At 41.5% G+C, this 27,717-nt stretch overlaps 1 protein-coding gene across 2 annotated transcripts in view; it reads right to left on the reverse strand.

Annotated features, from left to right (window-relative positions):
* vps50 (VPS50 EARP/GARPII complex subunit) overlaps positions 1–27,717 on the reverse strand; it is a 37,292-nt gene that overhangs the window by 2,664 nt on the left and 6,911 nt on the right. For both annotated transcript variants that reach the window (XR_007487822.1, XM_049750918.1), the window contains exons 6-27: positions 25,170–25,240; positions 24,619–24,736; positions 24,206–24,241; positions 23,776–23,858; positions 21,176–21,218; positions 20,325–20,423; positions 19,098–19,238; positions 16,759–16,891; positions 14,208–14,299; positions 14,043–14,137; positions 13,014–13,112; positions 12,586–12,676; positions 12,230–12,415; positions 11,073–11,191; positions 10,251–10,357; positions 9,618–9,739; positions 7,660–7,737; positions 7,200–7,280; positions 2,716–2,864; positions 2,524–2,620; positions 1,658–1,816; positions 33–154 (exon numbers count right to left, since the gene is read on the reverse strand). Coding sequence is in view for 1 of the 2 variants with exons in the window: in XM_049750918.1 (XP_049606875.1) it covers positions 33–154; positions 1,658–1,816; positions 2,524–2,620; positions 2,716–2,864; positions 7,200–7,280; positions 7,660–7,737; positions 9,618–9,739; positions 10,251–10,357; positions 11,073–11,191; positions 12,230–12,415; positions 12,586–12,676; positions 13,014–13,112; positions 14,043–14,137; positions 14,208–14,299; positions 16,759–16,891; positions 19,098–19,238; positions 20,325–20,423; positions 21,176–21,218; positions 23,776–23,858; positions 24,206–24,241; positions 24,619–24,736; positions 25,170–25,240 (2,321 nt within the window). In the remaining variant the exon portion in view is untranslated. The remainder of the gene's footprint in view (positions 1–32; positions 155–1,657; positions 1,817–2,523; positions 2,621–2,715; positions 2,865–7,199; positions 7,281–7,659; positions 7,738–9,617; positions 9,740–10,250; positions 10,358–11,072; positions 11,192–12,229; positions 12,416–12,585; positions 12,677–13,013; positions 13,113–14,042; positions 14,138–14,207; positions 14,300–16,758; positions 16,892–19,097; positions 19,239–20,324; positions 20,424–21,175; positions 21,219–23,775; positions 23,859–24,205; positions 24,242–24,618; positions 24,737–25,169; positions 25,241–27,717) is intronic.

The raw sequence follows: 27,717 nt of genomic DNA on the forward strand, positions 1-27,717 counted from the left end.
GCGCTGCTACACATGGGTCCAAATGGTCTTACCCCTCTACCAGAGTCCTGTTGGCCAAGCGGATGCAGTGCTCCCACAAGACATTGGACACAGGCAGTGGGATGCGCACGTGCCTGGAGATGTCGTCCAGCCGCGTGTTGAACATCTCAAACTCCTTTTGTATAAGAAAAAAAAAAAGACACCAAAATCGTGTCAATAGGTTTTGTGGAAGCCTTTTTGTCATACTGGAACATTTAGACAAACATAGTGCTTATGTCTTCTTGTTGGAGTGAGTTGAGGAGCTTTGTTTAGACAAATGCAGTGCTTTGCCGCAACATATTGTCATTATTTTACACACATATAATAATGTAAAATGTACCCTTCAACCTTACTTTACCAAGGAAACCAGTTTCATGGAAAAGTAGTTGGGTGCACACCAGGGTGTGCAGTACGCGGTATGGACGGCGGCTTTTCCACTTGCCTGGAAGCAGCCCTGCTGTGCGTTCATCATGTGCACGCCCTCATCCATTTATGTATACCGTATATTCCTACATATATCTGGCAGGCACAATTTTCTTCTTTTGAAGACTATATAATACAAGATGAAAGCATGTCTATTCAGATTCACGGTCATTCAGGTCAATCCAGCAAAGTTGAATGGTGGGAGCCGGACTCTTCAATTCAAATTGCTGGTCACAAGTCAATCACAGTGATGACAATTAGATTCACATTTACACTTAAAGAGTCTTTTTTTTTTTTTTTTTAAAGTCCCCACACAAGCCAAGTCTACAAAGCCTGATCACTACAGCAGAACACAAACAATAGAAAATGGGAAACTTGCTAGCTGGCACACACAAGTGTATTTACCGTGGTGTTTTCGTTATCCACTCTTAAATAGCCCCACCGTAGGTACTTATTTCGGCATTTTGTCAATGAAGTCATTTGGAGGCGACATCATCTCCATGCCACTTTATATGCAAATCAATGTCATTGTTGAATGCTGGTGATAAACCTGAATTCATGAATAAAATATCTCTCTGCGTGCAGTGTAACTAAAAAAAAAAAAAAAAAAATGGTGGCACGCGCGTTTCAATCAATGCACACGCACAATGCATGCATTATGTGTATCGGACAAGATGTTCGAGTGGCTTATTAGCGCCCGATGGGGAGAGCCACCAAGTACATGCTAGTTGTAATATCAAGTGGACTATTTCGACACCGTAAAGGATTTAATCCCGGCCAGTGACTCGGGGGGATTGCGATTTAGCTCGTGAACTAAACGAGTTAGCGTTGAGATCTGTGAGGCGTGCAGGAATTCGAGAGGTGAGTTGAAGTTCCTTTTTCAGGACAAAATAGTTTCCCCCTGGGAGTGGAATGTTTTATTATGTATGACTCCATTCATAAATACATAATCTGTGGACGTTTAGGCGGAGGTGCGATTTACCACAGGGATGTGGGTGCTGTGCACATTGCTAACCTTTTCCGAACTCTCAGTTTAACTCCCCCCCCCCCAACCCCTTTCAATGCAAAATGCATGCTGGACTAGTACAGAAGAGCGTTTTTAGTGGGTTACTTTTGCTTCAGTGTCAGGCAAAAATATCTCAAACTTTAGAGGTTGCACATCTTCCAAATGGTTCACAGCAAATGGGATTTAAAAAAAATGCACATTTCACCTTACCTTTAAGAGCACATCCACGTACATGTTATGCTGGGACATGATCTCTTTAATGTCCCATTTAACGCCAGACATCAGGAGCAACATTTGTTCGTAGTCAATGGCCTTGGCTGCCACGATCCAGTAAATGGGTTTCCGCAGTTCACTGGCTGTAGACACGGTCTGAAAGAAGGAACGCAAAATTGTCAACGTGGACGGGGTCATACTTCACTTTTAGCAGCGTTGAAATTACGACACGGCGAATGCTGGTCCTCTAAATACTATTTGATGATGTCTGATGGGACTGAGCTACCAAATAAAATATGGAACACGAGCAATATGGAGCCATTTCTTCATGCATGCGAATGATCTGTATGCACGCAACAATATTGTCATAAGATGGCGTTCGATCAAAATTGAAACATCTCAAATGTCAAGTTCCTGTAAAAGGACGTGGCAGGAAAAGAGCAGCAGGCTGATTTTTGAGTGACAGATGATTTCTTTTGCAGAATGCACAAAATGACGGGTGACTTTGCTGTTGCTCAAATTGCTTTCTTGTGAAGTAAAAGGTTGAAAAAGAAATGAGTGGCTTGAGAACATCTTCCATCTACCTCATGATTAAGGTCTGTGAAAATGGACCTACAATTTTCAATTTACAAAAAGTGAAACTCTAAAGAGCAAAAGACATGAGGAAAAAAATATCACCTCATGTAACAATAAGCTGCTTAGACATTTAAATATCAAATATGTCACATTTGATCACGACTGAAGGTTTGGTAGGTCCCACTGTTGCTGCATTAGAGATTTGGATCGCCTCATCAATTGCTGACAGTGACAAATAACATTTCTAGTCATTAGACAAAAAGGTGCAGGTGTTTGAGGCGTTCTACCTGGGAATAGAACTGCTGCAAAAAAGGCTTCTTGGCAGCGGGCATCATCGTGTCCAAATGGGATTGAAGCGACTCAAACTGCTCAGCCAAAAACACACTGGGAAAGAAGACGAGAAATGCTCAGCCACTACCAACAGATAGATGATTTCTCAAATCAATAATATTGCTTGAATATTTCCAGAAGATACTTACAGGGACTCTGTGGCGACCACTCTCTGTGCCAGTCCATAAAGCGTGCCGCTGTTGGTGAGGACCACCATTTGGCTTAGGTGGGGGCTCGGTACCTTCTCCTTCCTGTCCTCTGTGGAAGCGTGCAGAGCGGGGTTTTCACCGCCTGCCTCCTGCAAGAAACAGAGATGGATGCAGGAATCAGCATGCTGACAAAAGCAAACATTTCCCGGGCTTTGTATGCTTTGAGTTATTCACTGAACCTGTGCTGTGAAACATCATCTTCTTACTTGACTCCTGATAACAATGTTAACTTTGCAAACCGAAGACTCACGAGCAAACATGAGGTCAGAGCATTACGAAAGAAAAAAAAAAGCTGACCAAACAGAATCTCGCTTTGGATACATTCTGCAAAAAAAGTCATGAATAGCATTACAGCGCATGGATGGAAAAAGGGAAATATTTCACCGGCTTCGTAATAACATGCATTGAAATTACCCAGACTGGCTGAGAACTCAGTGGGGTGATAGTCTGACCCTGATGTCTTTACAGAACCGTAAACCGTTGAGATTGCTGATCTCAAATCCAAACTCGGGATACCGCGCCGCCAACTCCCGGGATCTATTCGTCATTGAAACATGAATGGCAAAAAAACATCTGTATTCCAATTATAAACATCTACGAGAGTGGCCAGAAAAGTCCAGAAGTGAAACAGGGAAGACAAAAATACTCACAGGGGAGGAAGACCACACAGAAAACAATGGCAGAAGAGGGATGGAGCATTAAAGAAAAAAAGAACATTGGAGGATTTTTATTTATTTTTTGGTCTCAATGTAACACATCTACGTGAAGCATTACGGCCGTTGGAGAACCTTTGCACGTTGCTTCTCTGACAGAGCCTCCGGCAGATCGATGGCAATCGCGCAACTAATAAAAAAAAAAGACTGTGAGCGCCGCCAATATCAGTTGTCTTCCATATCGTGGTCTCGCAAAGCACACTCCAGGGCGTTGTGATGACCACAATGGTAGGGATGAATTAATACATAGTCTCAGGTCGAAGTGTTACATTTTAATATGCAGCCTTTTCAAGGGTTAAAGCATTTTATAGACAAATGCAGATCATGTGCTGCGCTTTACTTCTGCCCATAAAATCTTACGTTCAATAAAATGTTCCTATAACTGAAAGATTCATGATACATTTTTTTTTACTTAATCCTGTGTAATTTATGACTCAAGAACAGTCTCGGTGGTTGTTGGCAAATATAAATGTTTTTTTTTCTCAGTTGCAGCATATATATGACCTAACAAAAATGCAAAAGTACATGATTCAGTCATTTCGAAACACAGATTGAAGTGAAGGTAGTTTATGGAGTATAACTTAAGGAGAAGAAGCCAAACTCGACTTGATTTATACTAAACAGCTGCTGAAATTGCCGTACTTCATTTCTCTGCTTTCCGTTACGTTTTTTCCTAAAACATGAATATTTCCAATTTATTCAGATCCATCCCACTTACTTTGTGTGACTCAACATAAATAAATACACCGCCTCTGAAAAGTACGTGTTTGTCATTTCTCAAACAAAAAAATAACAAATAATCCTGAATTTTGATGAGGTTTAGAATCACCTTAGTGAATTTGAGCACAAACTTCGTCTTGCTAAATGTTAACTGTTTTTCACTCATTGCAAAAATCAATTTGTACGGTCGGTGTAATACTAAAATACACCGCAGAAAATATTGTGCTGATTTATGTTGAGCACAATATGTCGAAAACAAACAAATCCCTGTCGAAAAAGAATAAATACTAATAATCAGAAATGAATGGAGTATTCAGTGTCAGAGACATCCATGTAATTATTGTTATTATCTAATCAGGACAAGGGGTTGCGGGAGATCATGACCGATAAGCATAACAATTAATTAAGAACTGTCTCATTCTTAAATTGGCGTCTTCGCTCATTCCAACTCGAAAAGACCCCTAATTATACAAATCAAGAGATCACGATAAAGATAATTCCCTTGAATGTGTGCGAACAAATTCACACAGGTGTGATGTGAGATATGACGCAAATTGCATAGTAATAATCCAGATGAATATTAACGGAATCAGATCATGACTTGGAAAGACATGTCAACATATGGATGGCTAACCCTGACGCTGATCCTCTCAGCAATCCCGGGCGAATAAAACAGGTGTAAGGAGTGAGAGTGGAACATTTTCGAAAGGACAATGTGCATTTATGCATGACAATGTGTTGTCCTCGCGGGAGCCGTCATGAGTCACCAGCGTAAATTCAGGGAACTTTGAAGTGGCTCCAAGGAATAAACCGTCTCCTTATCACCGGCAAGTAACACGACCTGCAAGTGAACCTGAGGAGGCTTTGCGGACTCCACTCCAACCGCGTTAAAAAATGTCAATACTTGGATATTTTGACAAATGCAGTTATAGCGTGGAGCTTAATTATGATCCACAACCGCTGTCAAAAAACTTCTGGCTTGTTGGGCCATTTACTAGAAGTGGCTACCTTGCGGAGATGCTTTTACAATGATTTGCATTCCGGTCGCCTCCAAGTGTGTTTTGTTTTTCTTCTTCCGTAAAATTAATTGAATCCCGCACAATCTTACCTGCTAATGGAGTCGTAAGGTCTGTTTTCATTAACTATTAGTGTCACGTAAAAAAGGAATGGAGAAAAAGGCAAGAAAAAGGAAGGTGTGACAATAAGAAATATGAGCAAGAACAATGGTCGCACTGATCGAATGGAGGAAAAAAAAACGAAGAGGGCATTCGCGCTGTTGTTCATTGAAAATCTAAGTGCGTAACAGCTCTAAATGTTGCCTACAGCGAGGGGCGCTCAACAGCTGCCACGGCTGAACTTTCAAACGGCGACAGTGTGGACACAGATGGGCCGCGGCCGTCAACAAAATATGGCCGCGTCATCAAATCTTCCCTCGGAAACATTATTGTGCCGCCATTAGTTTACACCGTGCAGCTGATCCCTTCCAAATAGCAAGTACAATCCAAAGACCGACAATCCCTTTAAATGCAATAGAGTGATAAAAAATCTAAAAGCTATCAGTTGCAGCACAAACTAAGAGAAGTGTTTTTTGTTTTTTTTTTCCCTGCGGATGGTCCAATTTAAAGTGAGGCCTCTCCATACCTGAAACGAAATGAGATGGTACCTCGCCACAGCTCATGTGGGACTCGGAGTCATTAGCAGCACAACGGCTTTGGAATCACGCGACTGCGACGTCAAATCGGGGGAGCACAACCGCAAGGATTTGACGGCTCGGATGAAATGCGGTGTATAATTAACTTTATAATCTGTTTACAAATGAGGTCCAACCTGTCCGGTCTCTGGAGTACACGGTGTGTGCGTTTGCATGCAAGTGCAAGGCTGCACACATCAACCACAGTTTTACTCTGGCTTGTCTTTAAATGTCCAATTCTTGTCATATTAGAACTACTTTATCAACTTTATTAAAAAGACAATAAGCAAAAATCTGTTAATAATGTCATGTTGACCTGGCTTATTTACTGAATATAGTCTTAATAGAAACAATAAAAAAGTTAATTACTGAGGTGACCATTTTTAATGTCTCATTAGAAAAGAAAGCTTCCGACCGCAAACACGTGCGTTTCCTTTTTGTGGTTTTTGCTCCATTTTATTTATTCAGCCATTTTAAGTTCTTCTTTTTTACAGCCTCCTCCTCAAGGCATCCCTGGAGCTGTGAACACTGCAGCGAGGAAGCCAAGATTGCAATCACAGCAAAATGCCATCATGCCACACTGTCAAATGTGTTTTGTTTTTTTTTTGTTTTTTTTTAGGGTTCTTGCATCTAAAGGATACTCCAGATTCTACAATTTACTTTACAGTGAAAATTTGTTGATACTAATTTATTTTTTATGAATTCCAAAAAAGAAATAACTCCAGTGATGAATATTTTCAAAGATACTGAGAACAATAAATGTCATCCAAAGTTGCTATTTTTCTGCGGGGGATACAAAACTTTACTGATGCTGCCCAGATTAAAACCTGCACTATGGAGACAACTGAAAAGCAGAAGTGAAAAAAAGATGGCATCGGGGTCATCATATATCAGATTAGCCAGGCTGCAGGGGGGGTTGAAAAAAGCTCCGGTATCATGAGAGCATGGACAGCATCAGACTAATTGTCATCATCGAAGGCCCTAATGGAACAACACGTATGAATCTGGCCAGCTCCGGCCACTTAGAGAGAGGGAGGTATGCGTGCGCGAGTGACCACTGGCCACATAATGACGACCTGTAATGTATTTGATGGCAACATAGGCTGCGGGCTCTCTCGCCAATAAGGCCACGCATACGGCCTGGACGGTGCGAGAGAATAGAGGAAAAAAGGCATTAAAAGGAGACAAATGGAGAGGCGGTAGAGGAGAGAGCATGTTTGTGTCAGAAAATGAGGTAATGAGCAATTGTAAAAGAGACAGAGGAAGCAGGAGAGCCAGGAGACGCGACGCTGCAGTCCTACCATGTCAATGAGGTTCTCCTGGATCCGGTTCAGCGTGGTTCGCAGTCTGCTGCTGATCAGGCCCAGACCCGATGATTCGTACTGAGAAATACACACAATTGCGCGGCGTTAGCGTCAGCGACACCTAACTCCATGCGAGCACACACTTCAGCAACGTGTGAAGGCATGCCGCACGCTCATTTCAAGTCGTCTGAAACGAGAGGATCTTTACTTTGGGTTTCAAGCTGACTCGAGAAGGGGGAACTAGAAGGAGCACACGTCAAATTAAAACGTTCACGCAATCTACTACAGAGGTAAAAAAAAGAAGAGGGTGGAGAGGCTGGGAGCACGACCAAATGAAAAAGGCTCCAAAGTTACTTTCAGATGCACTTGAGGAAGCAGATCACGCACTCCTTTAAATTACCACACAAGGACTGACGAGGGGTGCGGATTCGCAAGGCGGGCCTCATTCTACGCTTACCAAACAAGCAGGGCCCACCATTCGGGCCGTACCCGACTCTCTGCCACCGTGTGTTGGCAAAGACGGGCTTGGGACGGGCTATAGATGACATATGGACCACAGAAACGGGAGGGGGGTGGAGGGGGGGGGGGGGAGACAAGAATAAAATTAAAACATTGAGGGTGAAGTCAGAGCTGAAGAAGTGAATGAAGAAATTTGAATTTTTATGCGCCTTCAAAATGACAATCACAGGAAAAAAACAGACTTACATAATGTGAAAGACTTGACAGAGAAAATAACAAGGCATTTTGGCACTTGTCTAGTTTAGTTTGGCTGGTTTTAAAAAGCTTTTGAAGTCTGTCATACTTTGTCAGAAAATATTCTGTTTGTCTCACTAAAGAAAAATCCCCATAAAAATGTCTCCTATTTTATATGAGCTCATTTAACATGTCTCGTGCTTGTTTATTTGTCTTTACCATGACGGCGGCAACGTCTTCGTATTCGCTTAATAACGGCCATTTTGTATTTACGCTGTTTATAACCATGCACATTCATCTCCTCTGTTTGGTCTCCAATTTATCTCTCTCCAAAGGAGATACTTTACTGACGCATCCAAGTCTGAAATATGGAGTCCAAAACTGTCTTTCCATAAAATCCAAAGAGATGAACGGCGGATTATTTATGAAGTCTGCTCTGGAAAAATGATGCATCTTTAGCATATGTGTGACAGACTTAGTTCAGCGCTTTCACCGAGCCACTATAAACACATAATGGGGTATTTACTCTTCTGAATATTAATGTCTGCCGTGACTCTTCAACCGGAGAAGTCAAACCGATCCATCTTGGTTACGGCCGAGCGAAAAGAGTCAATCCTGGGTCAAAAACAGCGGCATATGTAAGGGCTTTTAAAGATTCATGGCGTGATTAGCATTTTACTGTAGGTGCCTCTCCGAGTCTGCCCATTAATGAAATGACAAAAGAGGAAAGGAACAATGTGGTGGAAATGGACGTCGAATTCTGAAGATGTTATCTTCTTATATTTCCACAAGACACGCACACAAGCGTTAAAAATGTGTATTAGAGCATTATCCTCTTTTATCTCTTTCAACTCAACAGGACACAAGTCATTTTCCTCTTGCTTCCATTCCATTTTCCCTCAAGGGTGACGGCACACAAATGTGTTTTGTTTCATGGTGCGGTATTAGAAGACATGGCCGGGCTGAGGTGAGGAGGGGTTGGGGTGGGGGGGCTGCAAGGGCTGCAACCTATCATTCAAGATGGGATCGACAAAGAGATAATCCGATGAAAATAGAACCTACACCCATCCATTATTCTTTTTAGGATCGCAAGCAGCTGGAGCCTACCCCCTTGTGACTTTGGGTGAAGGACTCCACATTGGACTCTCAACGGATCAACTGTCAGTAATGGAGCACATACGTACTACATTAGACTTTCTCATTTCATTCAAACTGCAAATGAATTGCTCTCGGGTTTCTTTGATGAAATGCGGTGCATAATTAGCAGTGGAAATGTCACTGTACAAATTACCGAAGCAGCTGAATAGTATAAAGACCACGGATAATTTAAGGTATTGATTATTCTGTCCCGAGGTATAATTAAACCGGGTTAAATGCTGTGCTATGAGACAAAATGCAAACTGGAGTCACTAGCTCCATTTAAGAGGGTGTGAGAGTTTTGGAGCAAGGGAATGCTTCACCCGTGCCGTGAGATCATAAATCTACAAAAATGACCGGGGAATTCTCGCTCTTCTGCAAGCATTCGACTCCCGGCGGACTTACTGATAGTGTTATGGCAAACTAGTTTGTCAAAATGAGGGAGAGCTTTCAGGTGACTCCGTCCAACTCTTCGTCACCGGTGCGGAATTTTCAGTTCATGCAACCTCTCTCTGTGCGCATAGCATATCACTGAGTTGTGACTGGAGGAAAAAAAAAAAAAAGGAATCGCTAAAATTACCCTACCATGTCATTTCTTCCAAAGAAGGTGTAAACAGCATAGAGGTAGTAGTCAAAGAGCTGCGACACACAGTGGATGACGTCAAAGGCAATCGGCTTCAGAATACTCATCATCTGCATGTATTTCCCTGACAAGACAAGACACAAAAGTATTAGGAAACAAAAAAAAATGTCTACTTGGTAGCAAAAATACAGTACATTATAGCTGGACCCCAGTTCCTGCAGTGTCCCAATGCTTTTCTTCAAATATTGCATCCCGGTATCAAACAGTGGACATTTTCCGGGCAAGTCAGTTCCTCATAAATGAATAAATGATTTTTAAAAAGAATTAAAAAAGATGAAAAGTGTGAAATTACAATAAATTATACCCCGGTTGAACCATGAGGCCTGTAGCTGGGTCACATCTCATTTGCATATTGTACTTAGTAATGTCACACTGACATCTAAGTACATCTTTAGAAGTGCAAGGTCAAAGCTCGGGGCCAAGGCTAACCATTACTGCTGCTTCTCAGTCACACAAGCAGCAGCAGAGAACCAAACATGCTGATGTGCAAAAGACTTAATTAGTGAGAATATCGGGGGCCGGAGAAGCTCAAACTAGGTCCATCCGAGCATAGCATGAGTAGAAAAGGGACTCACCGACGAGCCGGATAACGTTGAGAGTTGTGTTGGTAAGAATCGGGGCGTTGGTCTTATTCAGGTTGTAATCGGACCTCTTCTTGCTTCGTATCGTCTCGCGGGACGCACTGTTCCGCAAGGGAGACGTGACGTGATGAAAATATTTTGCAAAAGAGTAGGACAACAGGCTCGGTGGGTGGTACGAACGGTTCTAATTGATCCATCAGAACCCATGACACAACGCTGGAGGCACAGAGGCAACCAAGAGCGAGGTCTCTGAACTGGCGAGCATGAGGAACGAGACCCCTGACACCCATCATTGAGCTACATTAACCGGCAATCATTACGTGGGAGATTTAATTACCGGACGTGACCACACGACTCGGTTCGTAATGAGCCGTTTGCTATTCTTGCTTAAAATAATGAGATATTAGCGGTTTGGTGCCTTTAGGCCAATGCTCACAATTCCCATTGCGTGGGGTTAAATGATAACGAGGCTAGCGTGTCGGACCTCTAAAAATATGATATTCGACTCTGGCCGCATACATAATGGTGCAATTAATATGAGCGTTTGCATTTCATGACAGGACGTTTTCAATCGAACGTACCATAACAATGCTTCTGAACTGACAAGCTTCTGAATAAGTAATGGTGTTGTACGTTTTGTTCGCTGCGTAAATGTATCTCAACTCACTGACCCTAACGTAATATACTTATAAAGAGGTCCAATGCGAGACCTCATTTTCCAAGTATGCCATCAAATCTATAAAGTATATATAACACCGCTCGTGCCCCGCTGGGTGTCCTTTGTGCCAGTACCCAGCATGAACTAGTGCGACTGACCTCTTGAGAGGAACGTCTCCCGTCTGCTCGTCAACGTAGTCCTGCTTCAGCTCCTCGGGGACATCGCTGTCGCTGTCGTAATCCTGATAAGCGCTCTTCTCAAGCTCGTCGGACTCGTACTTTAGAAACGCAATAAAAAGAATGTGAGACCCAAGAAAAAAGATCTGTGCTTGAGAAAAAGAGAGCGAGGCCAAAAGGAAAAATACACAAGGAGAACCAATTGTAGAGAAGGATAACACTGATGTAAATAACCGGATAGTAACTCAATGAAAATCTTCCGTTTTTTTTTCTTTTACAGTTGTGAAATGGATCAAAGCCGACTCAAAAAGAGCTTCCGTGACCCCTTTAACTTACTCGCTTGGGCTTTGAAAGCCTGACGCATTAGATAAGGCAATATGGTTTTAAAAGGGAGCGCTATAAAAATAACCAATGTAATGAAAAGCGAAATGGAGTATCATTCGCAAATCGATTTGGACAGAACAAGTGAATGCTTTTTTGTTTTAAGGAGACGGTAGAAAATTGCGCACGCCGGACCTGTGTGCCTCTATTAGCGTGATATATGGCTGCAAACACGCGAGGCCGACCGACCGACTCTTCTCCGGCTGAGAGAGTGAACAAGGAACCAATCATTCCGCCTGCGCGGCTGCCTGGCTCTTTAGGGTAGCTGTCACTTTGAATGTGTTGTACTCCGAAGGACAAATTCTCTGTCCCTCCATCACGTATGGGTCAATATCACAATAAAGTGTCTTTGGTGTCCTGGTCGCCATCACTCAGTCCTGATTGTGACCGCAATTTTGTCTTTCGCAGAGATTCTCGGCCACCAAAGCGTAAACGACGCTTTTTGTTTACGCTGAATAAAAAAATGCCTGAAACATGCATGTTATTAGAAATTTAAATCGGCAGATTTCGGGCTGCTGGAGTGATTGTGTGCCAATTTATCATCTTGCGTCTGTATGAACACAGTGGTGTATCTCAACAGGTAGCCTCATTAATTAGTCATATTCATCTCAATGATGTTGATTAACATATGTAAATAATAAATATCATTTGACCTAATTATTCTATCATATTGTTATTTTCGTGACCACTGAGGGATTAAAATGATCTGAGCTGATATCGTGTCCCTCAACCCTAATATGGGGTCGTTTGGAACTCACCCCATTAGATGCCAGAACATCCTCCGTCTCTTCCTCCTTCTGCTCAATATGCATCTCAAAGGGGTTCCCATCTTGCAGGTATTTTTGGAACAGAGACAGTTCCTCTTGGATTTGGAAGGCGGAGGACGCACCCTGCCTGCTCGGGGAAAGCGGAGGCGAGCGACACTGGTCCATGAACTTAAACTCCTGGGTTGTGAAAGATGTGAGAAGAAAGTATTGAAGCGCTGTGAAAAATCCAAACTGAGAAGTATTTTATAAAAAGAACTGTATTAACTGGGAAACTGATTTAATTTCTTCACATAAAGCTAACAGAATTTGGCATCTGAGATGGAAGACCAGGAAAGAGTTACACTCACATGGAGCTGTGAGATATTGAAGTTTGACTTGACAGGGCAAAGTTCCCATGTTTCATTCTCAAGAAACATACGCAGCTCCTCCAGTCGTGCCCTAAGAAATTGTAAAAGGAAGTCGAAAAATGGAAATGAGTCACAGCTTTTCAAAAAGTTTGAACAGCTTTCACAGTCAAAATAGATAACCCTGACTGGGCCATGAATTTAAAAAACTTATTGAATTAATTGTTCCTCAGAGACACTTTACAATGTGCTTTGAAGAAGTAAAAAGGGTGTCAAAAGCTGAAAGCGTCAAACTTATGTTCCCCGAGAGTCGGGTTGGTGCAAATATCAATTGTTAACGACGGCAAAAAGCATCGTGGGGATCGCCCGAATCGCTGTTTGTGAAATCGTGTCACAGTTAAATATTGGCAAAACCCTGACAACTGTCTCACCTGTGATAGTTTTTGAAGTAGTTGACGCTCTGGCGTTTAATGGACTCTTGCAAGACCTCCGACTTACTGCTACAGAACTCCTCCCCCACCTGCATCAGCCTAGGAGACAATAAAGCGGACTAATGAGATGGGAGGGGAGGAAAATTAACTTTGAACTGGATTTCATGGTCAGTCATTTGATTGAGCTAACAGCAAGGGTCCAATTTGCAGCAGATCCAATTTAGGCTTTGTTTTGCTGACAGTTTTTCTCATGGGCCGTTCTATCTCGAACCAGATTGTGGGGTTATCTCCGCCACGCTTGGTGTAAAACAACAAATGTTTGATGATGTACAATCGCAAAGGGAGCAAGTGCACCGCCGCATTGTGTGCAATTGTGTGCTGATTGACAAGTGAGCCTGTCAGCTGATATGTGTGTTGTTTGCAAACTGTCACTCATAAGAGTGAGGAAACTGTAAATACGCTAACATATCTAAAGTTACTTTTCGGGGGAGACGTTGCTAGCCAGATTATTCTTGTCGTGTACAGCGTGCCACGCATTCATTGTCATACAGCAAGGAATCAAAGAAAGCTGCAAACTAATTTAATACAAAATGTATTCCCAAGTATGCTGATTCCTTCCATGCACATTTATCTCATAACGCGCTTGACTGATTTCTGAAACACTGAGCAGATGTTCCTTTTTTTTTTTGAAACAGTTAAAGCTAATTAAGGATAAGTAACAAATAATTACAAGGATTGTATGGTTGGATTGCTTGAAATTGGGAATAGCTAATGTGTGCGAGGTTTCTGTTTTTCTGACGTGATGAATAAATAACACAACAACAACATTTGAGGGGAAAATTGTAATCTAGCAATATCCCACCTGGAATGATTCTGTTTTTAATTATGTGTGTTTAAGTAATGCGGTGGGTGTCGTCGTCAGAATATGAATGAATCCAGAATGTGCCAGATTCGTTTGGCGGGATCCAATAATGATGAAACACAAGTCGTTAGGATGCCAGAGCTCCCTGATCTGGCATTAAACAATACCTGCTGATGACATCCAATACCACGATGAAGTCATCATATTTGAAGTGAGACATGTCAGTCCCCAGGATATAGGCCTTCACCTTTAACTGGACATCCTGAAGAAAAGAGAAAATGGGTTATTTGTAGGAAGAGAAATGACATTTCTAAAGAGAACAGGCAGCCAACCTGCCAGATCCGTGTCAGTCCGTGCTCCAGCTTCTTTTTCACGTAGCTGCGGTCTATCCCCAACTCATCAGATTGTGTCGCCACTGCATCGTCTGTGCATTTAAAAAAAAAAGAATAATAGAAGCTAAGGAGCATCTTTATCAAAGTTAAAAGACTTTGTTTTTTATTTACAATTTCCTCTTGTTCATTCAAGTATGAAGTCAGAAGCACTCTGAAGCATTCCAGATTTAAAGTGAGCTATCACTAGCCATCAATCAGCAATGGAGAGGAACATGAGGTGGATTCTTCATGAGTGCTCAACACGCGATGGTAGTCACCTAAGATGTCTGCCTTGTTTGTTGTCAGGTGGCGCAATGCAACTTCTTAGTTAAGCCCACCACCTCATATTGGCTGAGTACACTCACAATGAAGAGAGCAAGAAGCAAGAGTGATTGATGAGAGGATCTGTCAAGGTCATTTTCAGTCGGCAAAGAAACTTGCAGACAAAAGAACTACACTGAAACCTTGGCTTGAGTAGGGATCAGTGAGTATGGATTTGTCAAAGCCCGCAGGAAACCAACAGAGCCTTTGAGGTTGTTCTTTTCACATCAATACACCCAAAATATATCAATTGTGTCGCGAGAAAGCAGGTCATTGTAAAATGTGTTGATACAGTGTGTAATAATAAAAAAAAAAAATCCTTGTCGTATGGTGCAAAAGGATTTAATCATTTTTATTGGAAATGCTCCATAGGTACATGAAGGATATGAGGAAGAATCAAAAAGCTTTTCCGACCAATAACAAGTAGCATTTTTTATATATTCTATTATATATATATATATATATATATATATATATATATATATATATATATATATATATGGTGTGAACACAGCATGCAGTTAATCTCTGTAAGAAATATGATTAACAAAAGGAAAGCTATGCTCCGCCTTACTATAGATTTCCAACCAAATTATCACACCGAGTTAAGTAAGGGGAGGTAATCTCAAGAGGAATCAAGTCTGTTGGAATAACTTCCTGACATAAATAATCATTTGTGCCACATTGTTCTTCGCCTTAATTATTTACAGGTATGTATCCAAATAAACTGTTTTAGCTATTTTTTTGTTTCGGCTACAAAAGGCACGATTCACATTTATGTTTAACAATGTTTCTCTTGTGTGACCTAGAGATTTAATCCTGGAGTTGAGTTTAACACCACTGAGCTAATGATAATAACCTATTGCTAGCAATCGTTATTTCCTTCCAATGAATGCATATATAACACAAGTTAAAAAAAAAAACAAACACGAACATCGATTTACCCTACTCCTTTTCTTGACCCATGATTGCGATCATTATAGAAACAAATGAGACAAGGAGTGATGTGTTTTTGTAGAGGTTTAGATTGGCCGTCACTCAATATGTGCACGAATAAATTGCAAATTACAGACGTCGCCATCTCGTCATGTTATCTGCACGGTCATTTGTCATGAACAACAACGGGAGTGGTAATGGCGGAGTCGCAGTTTGTATGTAAATGTGAAAGAAAGTCAATCACTATTTAAAAAAGACGATTCATACGCAACAAGGTACGCAACATGAGGTCGAACCTCTATTATATAGATGGCGACCGCATGAACCGATTGGTCGAATATGTAAAAATTAGGGAAATAATACAGTGAACAACTCAATATATTAAGTGCCAGACGTAGACTAAAGAAGATGGACACGAGAGGAGGCGAGAGCTATAGTAGGCTTGACTGTTCCGACACAGGCGGCCTCTGGTGTGAGCTGGAGGTCAAAGTCACCTCAAAATACTGTCGAACAAATGAGACGGCGCATGCCCAGTAAATCATTACGGCGAGAGACCGCGCACATATTAGGAGAGAGTGTAAAGCAAGCCGACGCTATGCCCAGGGACACCTTTACACGGAGGTGAAAGCCAATCAACTATTGAATTGATTGATTGCACTCTTGGCAGGAAATGGGGGGCATGTCCTTTCTTTCAAAGGGGAAGACGGCATTTATTGAAATATCCAAAGTATGTTTCCAATCACAGCGAAATACAAAATAGCCTCATTCATCTAATGGAATGCGGGCAGTAAAATTAAGATATCGGATTTAACAAAAATAAAGAACTAGTTAATTTGACGGATTACGTCGAGATGAAATGGGACATTTTATTTGTTGGAATAATTATTGGAGTCGTTTTATGTAAGAGTAGAATTTTAGAGGGCTTTCGTTGTTCAATGACCTCCAAAGCGAAACGACAAGAGCAACGTAAAAACACACAAACAACAAATACGCTTTAAATGGACCAAGGTTGGAGCATTCTCCAAGTCAAGCCGTAGACCGAGCTGTGCATTATGCTGATATCAAACAGCCAGAAAAGATTAGTGCTTGGGCGCATGTGGAAACCTGACCCCATTTTTCCCAAGCCTTTTAAGTCAAACTGATTCTGTGACTTCCTTATTCATCTCAGGCGACTGCGAGCAGATAGCGGCTTTTACAACTGAATCGGAGTCGCGTGTGCTTCAAATGTAGAACCAAAATAAACATAGTGCAGTACCTGGAGTAGGTGTGGTCACTTGCTTGTCATGCTCCTCGTGCCACTGCATCGTGCGGTGGTAACTCAACATCACCTCCCACAACGCCTTGCACAGATCCGTCAGACACGGAATGTAGCTGTCTGGGGTGATATGCTGCAAACACAGAGGTAATGAGGAGAAAAAAAAATACAACATAAGCTGCTGTGCTTCAAATAATATCCAATGAATGCTAACGCTCATTATTCAGACAAATTATCAGGAAACATCTCATTTCTGTACTGAAGAGAGAGCAAATTATTGCATGAACTCGTTAGAAAAATGTTGTAATTAGAGGCAAATGAACTTAGGTCTACTAATTCCATTTGGGGGGGGGGGACACAAAATCGAGAGTTACATTTTAATTGGAAATAAATGAATGCAAACGTAATGAGGAAAACTCTCACTCACGTTGTCATCTTAAGACCAACATTTTCAGAACTCACAATTAGGCATCAATGCTAATTTGAGTGTCAATCAAGATAAAAGCAGTAATTAGTTCAACATGGAAAGAATGTGGAAATTGCAGGTTGGTACAACAATGCACTGATGTAAAAAAAAAATCTTCCTTTGATTTATTTCTATTTTTTGTGCTGGAACATGACGGAATCTTTCAATAAGAGCTGGGACAGACACTCCATATTTTCCACAATTCAAGCATGTCAGCAGCATGTTGCCAAGCAACTAAGGCACGGGAAGAGGTGAGAGTCTACGTGGAGCTGTGGATTTGATGAGGAATACAACCTCACATTTATCATTTATTTATTACATGTACTCCCAATCACCGCGTTGTATAATGTCAGCCAGCGGGTGGGGTGGAACAACAATGCTGCTATTTAAAAAAAAAAAAAAAAAAATCCCTAGAATCATCGTTTCTCTGCAGAACTGCCACAATAATTCTACTGTTTCATTTTCAGAAAGCGTCGATGACACACATCATATCGAGCAACACTGTGCTACTGCAGATTCCAAAATATCAACCTCGGAGTGGGTGGCCTTCAATTTGTCCTTCTAGTTGACACAACTACCATCGGCAGCTCACAACACACGATTCATTTGGAGAGAAGCAGAACATTTGGCTCCACTAAATGATTCCAAGCTCAACTCAACTTTTGAGAAGATCTAGCGCATTGCTGAGTCCTGCTGTGTTTACGGTAAAGCAAATGAACCAGTCCGACTGGGGTCACCTCTTAGTATTATTCAATAAGATGAAGCTTCAATTCATCTTCAAAGTGCTTTGATGAAGCCTAAACCAGATTAGAGGATTGCCAAGGAGACGGGGACTTCCCATGGGAACGCCGATTTGAATTCCATGTTTCAATCTGGATCAGTCTTAACGTGCATCTTCTCTAAAACTGTCCGTGTACCGGCCATCTTAGTAGAAGGTTCATCATTGTGAGAGCCCCTTAAAACGAAGACATCAACTTGGGAAAAAAAAATGCTGAGGTAGCAGCTCAGTATTATATGAATAAGCAACTCCGTCTGCATAAAAGCCTTGGAGTCACTTCAACAATAAAAAAGGGTCAAATTTATTCAAATACATCCCTAAATAAATATAAATAAATGAAGAATAAGAAGTCCAAATTTTCCAGCCACTTCACCTTCGACGACTGGAGTTCCATCGAGAGAGGTTCAACAGACCAGGGGATTGATACCAAGTCCGGCCAATAATGATGAGATGCTGATGTAAAATTAATATGGCCTTACCGAAATCCGAACTGACCTCTCAGAGAGTTCTCGTCGCTATTGAATTTTAAGTCGCACAATTTAAAAAGTGAGTTTAGGGGGTCTAATGTGAGCTTTCACATCCGTCAACTTTTGCTTATCATGGGAACAGAGAAGCCTCCACAATTAATTTCTCGAGCCGAGCAAAAGAGATGAAAGTTTCCATTTTTGAGCAAGGAGTGAAATCTTCAAAAATCCTGAAATAAAAAATCCTGCCTGTAGAAATCTGACGCATGACAGCTGCGCAATCCGAACAAACAAGACGTCAACAATCAAGTAGAGAGTGTCAAGAAGAAAACAATCAAAACTTGAATACGGTGCAAAATGGGGCCAAAACAAATTGTCCACTCCAAACGGGCAAAGGGAACCTTTCCCAATAACCTTTTACAACATAATCTCTGGGGGGCACACAGCAATTTGCCCCTGTAGGTTCATGATAAATTGACCAAGCTACAGTTTGAAAGTGAAAGTCAAAGTGGAACTTAGTTCAAAAGGTCAGAGTGTACTATTATAATTAGAATAGAAAATCATGATGGGAAAATAATGAGCGTTATTATTACTCCTATTAAGAATAATTTGTATTATTATTGTAACTTACCGTACACAGATCCTTATACTGCATTTTCTGAAACTTGGTATCAGCATTGCCAGCGCAGAGCTCGACGTATCCCAGCACCACTTGGAACACAGTATTGTGGATGGCTTGGGTGAAGTGCATGTGGAGCTGGTCCATAGCCGTCTGGAGAAAGCCAAATGCACAGTTTTGAGAAGGATTATAGCGAGATGTCCTTTCCATCTGCCCGTCTTTTTAATTGCCAGGTCATAAATAATGAAATGATCAGGTAATTTAGAGAAATCGGCCACATATAACATGTGGTCTCCTTGGAGATGAATGACAAGGTGAAAATGTCGTTGGGAAGAGTCAGAAATGTTTTGCAGCTTGGTGGTGACTACTCATTTAGCAAGCGTTGGCATTTCCGTCAACGCTTAATAGCTTTTTCTCGACGACAGAGAGACGCATTGTTGCCCAAGATCTATTCAACGGTCATCAGTGAGCTACACTGTTGCTCTATGTTTCTTCATTATCATGAACATGTTTCTCTCCTCGCCGTTATAAATACTTAATAAGCCTCCAACAGAACACATGTGAAAATAGTCCTCCACTTGCACGTTTAGATCTCCCTAAAAAAGGTTACGTTGCTATTTTTGGTGTGGAATTTCAGCTTCATTACCCATTTTGAAACATTCATGTTTTTCATTACACTGGAGTAGGCTTGAGGCTGTTTCCCACCCACGTGCTGCTGTGTGCTGAGCAAACATCTCCAGCGGTTCAATTGGACCAGCCTGCTTCGGTTTGTTACTGGCTGCATTATAAACTGAATCCTCGAAATTGACCGTTTGATTTTTGTCTCAGTTGTTTCTATTTGCAGAAACTCCACCAAAAATCTGTCTCACCAATGAAACCAGTCTAAATGCTCTGTATTTGATTTTAGCAGAAAGGCAATCAGATTTCCGACAGTATTATCATCAAATATTGATACAATTAATTGAACCAACTCAAGTGAGACCGGTGGAAGCCGGGAGAATTAGCTAATATTTATTCGGAAGATGGGAACATTGGCGGAGATATACTGGCAAATTATAATCTCTACCAGTCGGATAAATTAGCGCAACCTTGCGATGGTCATTTAGCACCGAAATTACACGCGTGACTTTCACCCTCATTCAAATGATGAAGTAAAAAACAATGTTGAGGTGAGATGGAACAGCCATTTCTTGTCGTTGGACCGTTTCCATAACCTTGAAGAGGGGCCCAAGAACTCACCTGTGTCTTCCCCAGCAGTGTGTAGGCCAGCTGGACCTTAGTATAGTGTGCAACATCAAAGTGTTTGCAAGTCTTTGAGAGGGCAACGTCAAGCTGCTCCTGGAGGCAGAAACAGATGGATGACAAAAGGTAGGGAAAGAGATTATCGACGTTAAGATGTGGGATTTAGATATAGATGTGCAGATGCATGGCTCATATGCAAAGCAGAGGATCAAGTGAATATTTTGACAAGGTAGGATGTATTACGACCTTGCCATAGTCAATTAAGAGGTAAATTGAATTCGTTCAATGTAAGACTGTAAACACCAGTGTTGCTGTCACTGACTTGACGTGAGGGATTGCTCTTTGTACACAGTGGTTAATAAAAGGATTTTCTTTCGAGGATTTTCTTTTATCGGCAAAGCTGACAGGTAAACAAGCGAGCACTTCCACCAATGGCTTTGCAATATTTGTGTGCACGCGTGTGTGCCGTTTTTTTTATGTGTACAGACAAACCAAAGTAATTAATCTATTCAAGCGCAGAGGCGCCGGTGCAAGAGAAAATTGCTTTGCATACCTTTTATCAGGTCATAATATCGCAAGTAAGCGCTAGATGAAACTGATATGATTTACGTCCTTTCTCTGTTATAATAATGACTTTTCGTCCTGTCAATATTTGGACTGAGGCAGAATTAAACAGTCCAATGTGTATGTGAATAAATGTGTTTTTGCAAAATTAAAGCATAGAGCCAAACGCTATATGACGTTAAATGCATTTTCACATATAGTACTTCTCAATAACTCAATTACAGATAAGGCAGAGAGTGAGAGCGCATAGGAAAAAGAGAGAGAGAGAGAGAGAGAGAGGGTACCTCTATTTGCTCCAGAGTGTCTTGCAGTTTAGAATTCAATTCACTGTGGAGAGAAAAAGTTGAATATTGTGTTTAAGTTCCCAAAATAAAAAACAAATCACTTCTCAGCCATCACTTAATATATTTATATTTTCAGTAGGCTAGAAAGTATTGCTCAAGTTATGGAACAACAAAAAACATTCAATATCATAAGTGAACATTGCAAAAGGGAAACAGAGCTGAAATAAAATAACTTCAGTGATCTCATCAAGTATCGTAAAACAGGGCAAAGTTAATCTCCAGCTCCAACTTCAGGACTCAATAGCACTCATAACGCTTGCTTAAGACAAACATGAGACGCCCACACAACCTTGAAGCATCCTCAGATGTTATCTCATGCCATGAAAATTCTTCAAACTGGAATGCAAAGAAGCAACAACAGAATTCACATCTTATTTTGCCCATCCCAGGACACCCGTGCAATTCCCTTGGGCTAGCCCTGCTCAGCAGCCGTTCGTAGTCATCCTTTGTTCCGTCGTCTCCCTGCTTTGTTTGGGGTCTTTTTCAGGTCAGCTCGTTCTTGTGCTGGGTCTTATGAGACAGCAATTTGCCCAAAGGAAGAGAGTGTCCTTAATAAAATTGCTAATTAAGCCTCCTCGCTCGGTGCAGGAGAATGGAGAGAAGAGAGTCAAGAATCCGAAAGTCCCCACATGTTGGTAGATTATAAAATCCATGAATGACATAAAACTTGGTTCATAACAAACCTTGATGGGGCAAAAATAGTTTGATGGTTTCAAACTTTGTGAGCGTCATTATTGCAGAAGACTGTTGACACTACAAGGACGGTCATGAACCTCAAATAATCAGCAGTCAGTCCAACACCAACGCGACATTGCTGCCAAAATCCCGACACTGCGGTCAAGGTTAACGACTTGCTACACAACACACAACAATGCAGAAAGTTTGGCTCAAGTACAGACAGCTGTGCTGATCTATACAGCCGGCCTGTGACTATTGAAGAAGTACATCCGAGCGTTGGTGCTCAGCACCCGGGAGAATGCTTAACGGCTTTTTGTTCAGGCGGTCCAACTGAAAATGGAGGAGACGCCAACTGGATACATACCCTGCTTGTCTTTACATCATTTTAATGTACAGCCACGATAGCATGGGCTAGCGTGAGCAAGGTCAATGGCAAGTTATTGCATTAGCCGCTTGCAGTCAGCGAGGGTTGAGGGTCTTCTCTCCCCTTTCCTTATCCAAAGGTGTTCCTCAGAGATCCATATTAGGTCCGGTCGAGTTTCATTTCGCTCATAACCCCTCAAACACTTGCACTGGCTGCTCGTCTTTCCAGTTTTCTTCAACAGAACTTAAAATTCAGTTTGCTCATACCTTTTTCTGCTTAAATGATCCACATACGGTAAAAGATGTTGACCAGTATTTGTGCTATATTTATCCATTGGAGTGTGGAATCAGATGCTTACTTGCACACAGGCAGCCTTCCATGATCAGACAGAATACATAAATAACAAATGAGGAGCAAAACTAATTAACAACCTGTTCCCTGTGGGAAACTCGAGGATTGAAATGTAGTTAGGAGGGAATCTGAGAGTGTTTTTCAATTAGAAGTGACGATAGGTGCCCACTGGGCCTTGGGGAAAGTCCCTCCACAGTAGACCGCTGACTGGATAAACAGACTATCCTTTTGGGGGTGCACTTCCATTTTTGCAAGCTCCCAAACCTGCATTAAGGCAGGAAGCTAAACTTTTGCCATCGCCTCGTCTGTACTCTGTTGACTTCAGGGAGCTCTCAGGCTGCCTGCCCGATAGCCACTGATGTGAGCCATTTGATGAAAATGCATCGAGACGGACCAGGGGGGCGTGGAAAAGTGTTCGTCAAATAATAATATTGACTTTTAAAAAGAAAGGGACAAGAGCGAGGAGGGGCGGCCGTGAAACAAATCTTCTAAATAGGGCATTCGGTGGCGCGTGGAAAACTGTCGCTACAAGGTTAAATCAAAGCGCATTCGGCCGGCAACAAGCCGCTGAGAGTGGGCGATCCCGTCAGGGCCGAAAACCTGCACGATAATGCTAGCTTGCAATGTACTCATGTTGAAAAGCGACCAGAATACTATTACTGCCGCAAAATGTAAAGTCGAGCAACTCCTCGGAGGAATAATTGTTGGCCAATAAAGTACAGGACTGTTTTGTATGCAGCCACCTCTTTGTCATACAGTCAACAAGCTTCCCTCTATGCATTCAATTCCAATAATGACAAATTAATGTCACGGTGAAGACGGAAGTGATATCCAAGCAAATTAAGAACAGATGCAGGAGGGAGGAGGAGTAAGAAGGAGTGTTCAGCATTGCAATTTCCAGTGTATAATGTGGGCTTACTGATCATCAGTCATCCTGTCACTTAAGCCCAATTGTTACCGCCGGAGTGTTGAGCCGCAAAGTGTTTTCTGAGCTACTTTGCTTAAGTGCTGATTGTTGTTAGTGAGAGTCGAATACTTCTTGTGTCGGATTTGCAATCAGTGTGTTTAATTCAAAGGCAGAAACGGATTTTTTTTTTTTTTTCTAACATCAATTTGCAGTTCGACCACCTCCTGTTTAATATCGTACCTGATGCAGCTGTAGTGTTTGAACGTGCTGGCAGCCTTCTGACATTCCAGACAGAGCTGGATAGCGCCAGGATAGTCTTCCTCCTGGAGGAATAAGGCAAATTCAATCATTACACACAGACAAATTAAGATGAAAGCTGTGGTTAAGTACATATTTGATTCCATCACAATGATGTGACAATATATCGGTTTATTATGCCGCTCATAAACTATGCTCAGTCAAATGCTTGGTAGCTACTCTCAATAAAAGGGCATTAAATTCAGTGTCAGTCAGATATTGATTTTGTCTGCTTCATAAAAGACAAGCATTTGTAAGGCGCGTCAAGCACTTGTATGAGTTCAGCTTTGGATGCAGAATCTATAATGATATTTGACCTTTCAAGTCAGCCGTCAGCGTGTGTGTCAGTGTGCGCACGGAGGCTTTACGATACCTCGAGCATTTCGCTGAGTCGCACGTCCGTTCTTTGCTGTGAAGGCAAGAACAACACTTGAGCACTGTAATAATTAAATACGGTTTGACAGTGTTTTTTTTTTTTTAAACAAAGCAACAAGTCCATAACATACCCAGCTGTAAACAATATGGGTTTCATAAATGATAAATTCATTTTCTGTAAACCATAAATCCACGGTGTGGTATAATATAACAGATTTATTCCAATTTGACCCAAAATTTCAAGGCATGCATGTTCAGAGAACAAAATTATTATTCATTTATTTTTTTTACCCTAAAAAAAGCTATTGCAGATTGGAAAGACTAAAGAGAAAAGGACGCTCCAGTTTTAGGGCTGATTCACAAGATTTTGATGAGGTTAAGGGCATTATTATAGTCGTGAATATACTTTACCAGTGTCTTGATGGTCCGAAGAGACTTGAGCAGGCCTGTTAGGAGCTGCCGCCTTCTCTGATTAGCTAATAAGCCCAAGCTCGCTTCTGTGAATCCCTCCTTTGACACACTCAGTTGCCTAATGGGGGCAAAAATGACCAAATCTTTTGAAATGAAACAAATAGGTTGGCTAAGTCTGCATATCAAACAACATCACATCTCAAAGATCTTTTGATTGCAAGGCTGATTGTGTGATAAAAAAGTGGGAACCATTTTGCACTCTGTGTAATTAGCACGATTGTTTTTTGCCTTATATAGCATCCGGCTCAAAGAACTGTTCTTCATTCCTCCCTGGAGCAAAACAGGAATTGCTTAAAACTGTTTTTTTACTTCCTATTCATTTATTTAACAATATGCTGCTTTGACACATGGGGTCAATAAAGAATTATTTTATCTTAAGCTTCATGAATCTATTGGAAATGATAAAGAAGCAAGCAGGAGTGTGTTAGTTTATAAAAAGCATTAAGAGTATATCGATGGAACGCTGCCAAGCATATAAAGCACATCATTACCGTCTTGCGTTTGTACAAATGACAGCCGCCAGCTGCAGGTTGGTCTGCAACGCCGTCACTCTCTCCAGCTCCTGAGAACATAAAGCGAAACACTTCACAGTTAAATTTCTCTTAAGTGTTAAAGAGTAGCCTGAGGTAAAGATTGATTTCTCCGATGAAGCCATTTATCAAACAAATCGTTGCTTCAACTCTGAACCGCGTGCACATCAACTGCAATGTAAGCACACATTAGCGTTTGATGGCTCCTGCTGCGGGATGAAATTAGAGATTTGACGCCGTCAGAATCAGTCAACCGTAGCTCAGGAGCGCAAAAAAAAATACAAATTTCCGTCAGAGAATGTTCATATATTATAGCAAGGCCCAATGAGCACTTTTAGCTTACACTTACAGCTCCCAAGGGTAAATAATAGTTTAAAAGCCTCCTCTATTCAGTTTTGTGGAAAATTTAAAGAAATGGGTGCCAAGTTAAAGGTTAACTCTGTACCAGCAAACATAAACTGTATAATGTACATCCTCAAAACGTAAACTGAGGAAAGGTGAGCCGGCCACCTCCTACTATGTCAACAAATAAGCAGAAATGGCAAGTTAAGGTCAAGCAAAAAAAGAAATGTTTAGTCTCACTAGATTTTGAATGTTATTCATATATTCATTAGAGGTCTTCATTCTGACCCTCCAATACATTGACTATGCAAGGCTCTGAGTATGCCTATACATTCTAATGATGCTGCTGTTTGGGTCAAACCTAAAGTCTGCTTCATTGTCAAGGATATGCAACGAAACGCCGATGAATGACACGCAATTGGTCTCTGGAGTTGGCATTTCGTAGGAATCCGCAAGTAAACACGGTTAGCTGACATTAGGCATCTATTTCATGACAGATCTATTTGCTGTCGGTTTCTAATCTCTGCAGTGAGACAGTCTTGAGACCTCAATTGTAATTGGCAGGTCCGACCACCAAGGTTGAATAAAGCTTTTTCGCCTCAACGAGGGAGGCGCAATGAAAGAAGTTTAATGAATGTGTTTCCAGTGTAAAAATAATTGAGTCCCAGCCCGAGTCTATTTCTTTTTGATTGTGTTTAGCGACCCGGTTAAGGTTCCTCCGTGGAAATTCATTACATCCGGGAAGCCAATTCCAATCCGACTTGGAGGAAGCGGTTACAGTGCATCAAAAGCGCTCGTCCGATGACTCTGAATTCGACCAAGGAAAAGTTGAAGTATCTAGAAATTCTGACGCAAATTCCAAAACACTCTTGCTATTCCTCATGCTAATTAAAAATCAATTATTCAATCAAATAATTGTGTCAAATTGTATTTGCATTAAAGCATTAAACATTTTTGCCCCATTAATATTTATTCAACAAAACAAAAAACGACAGTTAAGCAATATCAATCGATATTGATGGTTATTTTTCCAGAGCAAAATCAGCTGTTGGCAAAGGTCTTATTTTGATTGGCAGATTCATCTGCTGATCGCCACATTGAAGCAGATCAATGGCAATCGCTCCGGCCTTCTCGTAACCTTCCATCCTTTCAGAGTGCAAGAGGAGGCCACGTGTCGCTAGCGGGTGTCAACAATGATCAGACGCAAGCTCCAGCAGAAGGCTACTCCATCTATTGCTATGAATCACATTAGATGCTTAGCAGAGCATCATTTCAAGCTCCGAGCCAGGGGTTGATACGTCTGGACAAATTATGTTCCCGCTGAAGGGCGATCCACGGCACGCAAGCACTGGCGAGAGGAAGCATCGTGGCCGCGGGGGGTGTTGGCTGTTTCTCAGCAATTTACATTTCTGTTTACATCGTGGAAATGATCACGTTGAGAAGATAAGTCGAATCAAACTGGTGGAGGCAGAAATATTCCCATACAAGCAAAGCTAAAATGTAGCTGGGAACTGCCTTTTGTTGTTTTTTTTTGCCCCAGATGCAGGGAAATCATCCTCATCCTAAATAATCCAAAATGAAATCTCTCTTTTGACTCATTATGACATGAATGCAGGCGATGTGGAATGTGCCCTCTGAACTCCAGAGGGCATTTTGCAAAGCAACTTTTATACGTGAGCTGAGATGGGTGGAGGCGAATGCCCCGGCTAATAAGTTCCGCTGTCATTTGGACGCGGCGGAGTCACCGGGAGGGTCAGCGAAATAATGACCAGTTTACTATTCACAGACTGACCTTCAGATGGCTTAACAGCAGCAGTCATCGGATCGCATTCTGCTACATATTTCCAAAAACGAAAACATCGCCGAGATTAACGACCAAACCAATTAATTGGATCTACTTAAAGGGAAATAGAACACAAAGCTACCGATAGACTTTGAGAGCGCCGTAAATAGAGCATATTGAAACACACTAAAACCGGTCAATCGTATTAAATTGAATAATCTCATTTTGTATGTAGGGGCTGGGTTTCATAATTATTCCCAGGTCTATACAGAAAAAAAAATATCACTCTTGTTACAAGATAGGAGCAGATGATAAGAGCAAAAGACTTATTTTACTACATCTATCTACTTCTCACATTAACATGAAATCTCTTATACGCATTTC

The sequence above is a fragment of the Syngnathus scovelli genome, chromosome 19, assembly GCF_024217435.2.
Source record: "Syngnathus scovelli strain Florida chromosome 19, RoL_Ssco_1.2, whole genome shotgun sequence".
NCBI classification, from domain to species: Eukaryota; Metazoa; Chordata; class Actinopteri; order Syngnathiformes; family Syngnathidae; genus Syngnathus; species Syngnathus scovelli.